At 49.8% G+C, this 7,024-nt stretch overlaps 1 protein-coding gene across 1 annotated transcript; it reads right to left on the minus strand.

Annotated features, from left to right (window-relative positions):
• Positions 1-4,502: 4,502 nt before the first annotated feature.
• LOC107110695 (5-beta-cholestane-3-alpha,7-alpha-diol 12-alpha-hydroxylase-like) lies at positions 4,503-6,414 on the minus strand. The gene has a single exon (XM_015411494.1). It carries the CDS (start codon positions 6,322-6,324, stop codon positions 4,792-4,794), a length of 1,533 nt encoding a protein of 510 aa, XP_015266980.1. The 5' UTR covers positions 6,325-6,414; the 3' UTR covers positions 4,503-4,791.
• Positions 6,415-7,024: the final 610 nt, after the last annotated feature.

Here is a 7,024-nt window from a genome sequence, read left to right on the forward strand (position 1 = left end):
CTCTTTTTCAAGAACAGCTGTGCCAGAACTATGTCTTGCCCAAGGTCATCCAGCAGCTGCATGTGGAAGAGTGGGGAATCAAGCCCGGTTCTCCCAGATTAGAGTCCAGGCAGTTAACCACTACACCAAATTGGCTCTCTTGTTTGTCTCCAGCGACCCAAAGCAATGGTCCCACATCAAAGGAGCAAGATGAAGTCCTTTGAAGGAAATAAAATTTTTTAAAAGAGCAAAGTTCATTTTTTTTTTTTGCCACAGCCGTCACTGTGAATTTTATCAGCTGGGATCCGAGAGCAAAGGTCTATCTGTTTGATCTTTCTTCCACAGTCTTTTGTGCATAGATGGGGGTGCTAAAAGGAATTATCGTCACACAATGTTGAAGACATTTTGCTTAGGTTTATTTAGTTTTCGAGACATTTCCCTCTTGAGTAAACCAAACAAGAAGAGGAGATTGGATTTATACCCCGCCCTTCACTACTCGAAGGAGTCTCAGAGTGGCTTACAAACTCCTTTCCCTTCCCCTCCCCACAACAGACACCCTGAGAGCAATATTCCCTTGGCCTCATTGGCCCAACATGGTTCAAATCCCTTTATTAGGCTATACCTGTGTATTGGTAGTTATTCCTAACAATATCCTTGTTCCTGTCTGAACCAACGCTTTGAAATAAACCTTGCTTTGAATCAAACGTGGAGTTATTTCGAATGCCTGGGGATCCAACAATGATCCAACATTGGCTTCTCTTATGTTCTTATGGGTGCACCTGGAAGTCATGGTGACCTCTGGTAACTGCCCCCTACTGGGGGCCTGGAGGATATTCAGAGAGGTGGCCGAATAGAGCCTGCCCCCACCTCCCGACTGCTGGTATTCCAAGGAGGCCTCCCATCCAAGTACTTAAGTACTTTTCTCACGGGGTGAGAAAGGTTGGCAATCTTTGGGCTAGAGTGTGGGACTGGGATTTGGAAGGTCCTCTCTGGGGACTGGCGGGAGAGTTACCTTGCTGGGGGGGGCCCTCACTGGTGATGTAATTATGTCCCTGGTGACCTGCTGATGTCACCAGTAATGCGCTGACATCAGTCCCCTCATGCCAGAAACTGACTTCAGAAAATCAATAATTTGAGATGATGAAGAAGAAGAGATTGGGTTTATACCCCGCCCTTCACTACCCAAAGGAGTCTCAGAGTGGCTTACAAACTCCTTTCCCTTCCCCTCCCCACAACAGACACCCTGTGAGGTAGGTGGGGCTGAGAGAGCTCTCTCGAGAACTGCCCTTGAGAGAACAGCTCTGAGAGAACTTGTGACTGACCCAAGGTCACCCAGCAGCTGCAGGTGGAGGAGTGGGGGAATCAAACCCGGCTCTCCCAGATTAGAGTCCGCGCTCCTAACTGCTACGCCACACTGGCTCTCAGGTTGTAAATGTGAAACTCAGCCTCACTGACGGAAAATGAAGTGGTAGTTGGTAAAGCAATTTGGAAAGTTACATCTCCCATTTGTGTTGCTGTAGGGGGAAAAATCCCATACAAGTGGAAATGGATGTTTCAAATGTAAGATGAAGAATTCAGAAGACAGAAGTGGTTATCGCTTCAGGCACCTAGACTTTTATTTTTCACAACGCAAACACCCGTGAGCAAGCAGGATTTCTACTTGCACTTGGAGTTCTAGGGTCAGAACAATGTGCCCCACTGCCAAGCGAGAATGCCGGGAAACAGCTTTGAATTAAAGCCTTTCCAGTAAATCCTCTTTCCCAAGTCTTTTCCCTCTAGCTAGCCTCAAACTGTCAGCTAGAAGAAGAAAAGAAGTTTTTTATACCCAGCTTTTCTCTACCCTGAGGAGTTTCATGCTCTGTGCCAGAATACCAGAGACAAGAATCCAGAAACGGAGAGAGAGAGACACCTTGTAAACAAATGATACAGCAGAGGAGCAAACAGAACATCGAGAAAAATTAAAATCCGGGGGGGGGGGGGATTCATTCTTTGTCTGGTTTTAACAGAGAGCTGGGAATTTGCATCAACCTCGGCGTCTAGTCACGCCGGCCACATGACCACGGAAACGTCTTCGGACAGCGCTGGCTCTTCGGCTTGGAAACAGAGATGAGCACTGCGACCCTGGAGTCAGGTTCGACTGGCTTCCGAGCAAGGGAAACCTTGACCTTTGCCTTTACCTATTTTGGAACGGATAATAGCAAGTCGTATTTATGGGATGTAGTTGAGAGATACGGAACACCCGGCATGCAACTGTTTTGCAGGGTTCCCAGCTCCCGTCTTGGAAATTCCTGAAGATTTGGAAGTGGAGGCTGGGGGGAGGGGCAATGCTCCCTCTAAGCTGCGGAGTCTTGTGAGCAAAAATTCTACTTTGCAAGCGACTGGCATCAAAGTTGTGAGCGAGCGATTTGGCTACTGCATAAATTAGTTGGCTCTGGAGCCCTCCTTCCTGAGCTAAGACAAAAAGGTGTGAGCTGGAGGCTTAAACACTGTGAGCTGGCTCACCATAACTCAGCTTAGAGGGAACTCTGGAGGGAAGGGTACAATGCCACAGAGTCCACCCTCCAAAGCAGCAGTTTTCTCTAGGTGAACTGACCTCTGTCATCTGGAGTTCGGGTGTATAATTCTGGGAGATCTCCAGGCCACACCTGGAGCTTGGCAACCCTACGTTTCAGTGACCTGTACAACATTCCTGTAAAGTAGGCCAGCAATACTAACCCTTACGAAGCATGCGGGGGGGAGATGGCAGCTTGCCTGACGCTTTTGTGTGGGTTCATGACTAACGGAAGATTGGAACCAGAGTATACCAATGTACGCTCTTAGAGGCTGAAGTCGATAGGGATTTTAAAAGTGATATATTTAAGAGCTAAGAGGAGTGAAAAGTGGTGGGTAAGAGAAGGGTTAAACATCCACGACCCAAAAACAGCCTTTTCTCTACAAATATCCCCCTCCCCTCAACAGACAAAGACACATACACTTTGCACATTGCTAAAAAACCCGGACTCGACTGTGCGACTGAACAACAACAACAAAAACCCCCTCCAGTTGAGAAATCGTGCTTTTGGTGCCAAGTATAGAGTTTCAGCCTCGGGGAAGAATAATAGCTGGCTGTTGAATCATGCTAGCTGACGCCTTGCTTGAGTCTGGAAGTGTCCCTCCCCCCTGTTTTGTTAAGATGAAATAAAATGTCACAAAGTAGTGAGTGAGCTTTTGTGTCCCACTGAACTAGAGGAAAGTTTGAGTCCAGCGGCACGCACCTTAAAGACCAACAAAGTTTTCTAGGTATAAGCTTTGGCATGCATGCACACTTCTTCAGATACGTTGGAACAGATTTTGCCAACCACTACCAATGCTCCCTCTAAGCTGTGGAGTCTTGTGAGCAAAAATTCTACTTTGTGAGCTGTTGCAAGCGATTTGGCTACAGCATAAATTACTTTGCTCTGGAGTCACCCTTCCTGAGCTAAGACAAAAATATGTGAGCTGGAAGCTAAAAAACTGTGAGCTAGCTCACACTAACTCAGCTTAGAGGGAACAATGACCACTACATATAGGTTTGAGAAGAAGGAGAAGAAGAAGAGGAGGAGGAGGAGATTGGATTTATACCCCCCCTTCACTACCCGAACGAGTCTCAAAGCGGCTTACAAACTCCTTTCCCTTCCCCTCCCCACAACAGACACCCTGTGAGGTAGGTGGGGCTGAGAGAGTTCTTTCCAGAACTGTCCTTGAGAGAACAGCTCTGAAAGAACTTGTGACTGACCCAAGGTCATGCCAGCAGCTGCAAGTGGAGGAGTGGCGAAATCAAACCTGGTTCTCCCAGATTAGAGTCCGTGCACTTAACCACTACACCAAACTAACTCTTTTATTGTCCGTAAGCTAATTTGCTGCTATTCACGGGTCTTACCAACTGCTTCAATCCAATCTTAGCTGTACTTATTGCTCAGTTACTTGTGCATCTTAACTCAATTTTTGGCAACTACACCACCCATACATAGTGGTTAGCAAAATCTGTTTCAATGTACCTGATGAAGTGTGCATGCACACAAAAGCTGATACCCAGAATTAAATGTTATGGGTCTTAAAGGTTATTGTCCGTAAGCTAATTTGCTGCTATTCACGGGTCTTACCAACGGCTTCAATCCAATCTTAGCTGTACTTATTGCTCAGTTACTTGTGCATTTTGATTCTAATTAACCCTTTTTGGCAACTACACCCCCCATACATAGTGGTTAGCAAAATGTGTTTCAATTTACCTGAAGAAGTGTGCATGCACACGAAACGCTGTCGAATTTTTTACCTCACGGACCACCGCGTCTGGCTGTCCCCCCAAATCAGCACTACCCCTTCTTTCCCTCAGCACTGGTCTTCCTCAGTCAACAGGACCGGTTCAAGGAATTTTGTCACCTCAAGGGAGTCACCGCCTTGGCCTGTCCTACAATCACAAGCCCAGAAAGTGACGCTCGTCGGTCACCTCTCGTGTCACTGAGAGAGAATCAAGCCCCGGCCATGTATCGGTCCCCTCTGCTGTCGAAATTTTTACCTCACGGACCGCCGCGTCTGGCTGTCCCCCCAGATCAGCACTATCCCCTTTTCCCCCTCAGCACTGGTCTTCTTCAGTCAACAGGACCACTTCAAGGAATTTTGTCACCTCAAGGGAGTCACCGCCTTGGCCTGTCCTACAATCACAAGCCCAGAAAGTGACGCTCGTGGCTCACCTCTCGTGTCACTGAGAGAGAATCAAGCCCCGGCCATGTATCGGTCCCCTCCTCATTTTGCCCAGTCACTTGGGCAGCCAGGCCGGAAACTTGGCCCCGCCACTCAGTATCGTAGCCGGTACCTAAACTGGACGTCATACGTAGGCTGCATCACGCCAAACCCATAGCGGGTCTTCTCCAGAGGAGGGACCTCCACGTCTTGGTTAACCAACTGCAGCTCAAAGTAGGTGAGCATCAGAAAGACGAAAAGCTTCATCTCGTTGACGGCAAAGAAGCGTCCAGGGCACATGGAGGTCCCCGCCCCCCAGGGCATGGTGAAATACTTCACCTTTTCGCCGTTCTTATAGAATTCCTTTTTGACGCCGTTTTGGTTCAGGAAGCGGTCGTATCTGAAGACATGAGGCTCGGGGTGGATCTCCGGATCCATGTGCGCCGACAGGTAGGGGAAGATCCCGATCCGGTCTCCTTTGCGCACGGCGTATTCCCGCCCGTCGCTCATCTTGAGCTTCATGTCCTCCTTCACGGCCCTGATCAGCAGAGGGGCGGCGGCCAACCTCAGAGTCTCCTCCACGGCACTGTCCAAGACAGGGGTGTCGGTTAGCATCTCCTTGGTGACATTAATCACCGCCCCACCCGGCTTTACCTCCTGTCCCGATTCCCTCAGCACCCTGTCCACCTCTTTCCTCACGTCTTCCATCGCCTTTGGGTTTTTCATAAGGTGTAGAAGGAGCCAGAAGGATGCTGGGCCGGTGTTTCCTTGGGCGGCCCAGAGAAGCAAAAACATAAACCTGTCCCGCATGTATTCGGGCATCCCCTCCTCAGCGAGCTGCTGCTCCTGTTCCCTCACCCACCCACTGATGTTGTCCTTCTGGTGCACGTTATTTACGGAGAGGAGGCCCCAGAATAGTCTCTTCAAGCGTTCGGCTTCCCGCTTCTTTCCATAGGACAGCGTAGAGGTGGCCAAGCGTGGGAAGAGTTTGTCGTATTTCCGGAATTCTTCGTACACCTCTTCAGAGTGCCGTAGGTCGTCCTTCTCGCCCCCTGGGAGGCCGTTTTCACCTTTACGAGGCTCGTTCCCGTACAAAGCCAGGTATCCAGCTCTAAAGACCGTGTTGTAGCAAAAGTGGAAGAGCCCATCTTGTTCCCAGGGTCTTCCCCCTTCGGCCGAGCCTAGGCTGTGTAGCATCACCGTTTGTAAGCCGTCCATCATCGCCTGAGTCATCACCACGAGCCCGTTCCCTTTGAGGTGCTTTGTGCTGGCACTGTCCATGATCTTGTGGCTCAATGAAGAGGGCTGATATCCAAACACTTTCTCTACCAGTTCTTCCGCAAATTCATTGAAGTCCAGCTTGGCTCTCGCTTCTTTCACCACGGCCCCGAAAGAGAGAGGGTCCATCAGGAAAGTGAAGTGGTAGCCGCCGAGCAGCACGGTGAAAATATCCCCGTGTTTCTTCTGCATCTTTCGCAAGAAGTCCACACCATCGCTCCTGAATGCCAGGGCATGTCCGAGCCAGGGGATTAATCCTTTCTCCAAGGGGGGCTCGTTGGCTCTCCGCTTGCGGAATGCCCCTGCCAGGTAAAGCCCACCGAAAGCGGCCGCTAAGAGGGCACACAGGATCGCCTCCCAGAGTGCCATCTCAGAGAGCTTTGTACCAGAGCTACCCAGGAAGCTGTTTACAGCCAGAAAGTGCTTATAAGGCAGGTCTTATCTGCTTACAAAAGGAGTTGGCAGAAAGAGAGAGAGAGAGAGAGAGAGAGAGAGAGTGTACTGTAATTAACTCTTCATTTTGCATACCGCATTTTCAGCAGGCAAAGCCACAATGCAGGAGCCGGGAACAAGGAACAATAATTAAGTGGGGGCGGAAGGCAGCTCCTTATTCCAATTTGTAACTTTCCGCACAACCCAAACAGAAAGCACGCCATGTTTCAACACTGTAATCACTGCTCAGAGCCAGTTCGGTGTCGTGGTTAAGTGCGCGGACTCTAATCTGGGAGAACCGGGTTTGATCCCCCACTCCTCCACTCGCACCTGGCTGGATGACCTTGGGCAAGCCGTAGCTCTGATAAGAGCAGTCCTTGAAAAAGAGCAGTTTCTGTCTGAGCTCTCTCAGCCCCACCGACCTCACAGGGTGTCTGTTGTGGGGAGGGGAAGGGAAAGGAGTTTGTAAGCCGCTCTGAGACTCCAAGTGAAGGGCGGGGTATAAATCCAAACTCCTCCTCCTCCTCCTCCTGCTCTCTGGCCTTCAAGACCAGTGCCCCCGGAGAAAAAGGCTGCATTGGACAGTGGACTCTATGGCTTTATGCCCTGGCTGAGGCGAGGTCCCTTCCCTGCCTAA

This window comes from Gekko japonicus, unplaced genomic scaffold, assembly GCF_001447785.1.
Source record: "Gekko japonicus isolate JY-2015 unplaced genomic scaffold, Gekko_japonicus_V1.1 scaffold5088, whole genome shotgun sequence".
Lineage (NCBI taxonomy): Eukaryota > Metazoa > Chordata > Lepidosauria > Squamata > Gekkonidae > Gekko > Gekko japonicus.

Coding starts and splice junctions, on each gene's coding strand:
- LOC107110695 (XM_015411494.1), bottom strand. CDS start 6,324: ATGGCACTCTGGGAGGCGATCCTGTGTGCCCTCTTAGCGGCCGCTTTC.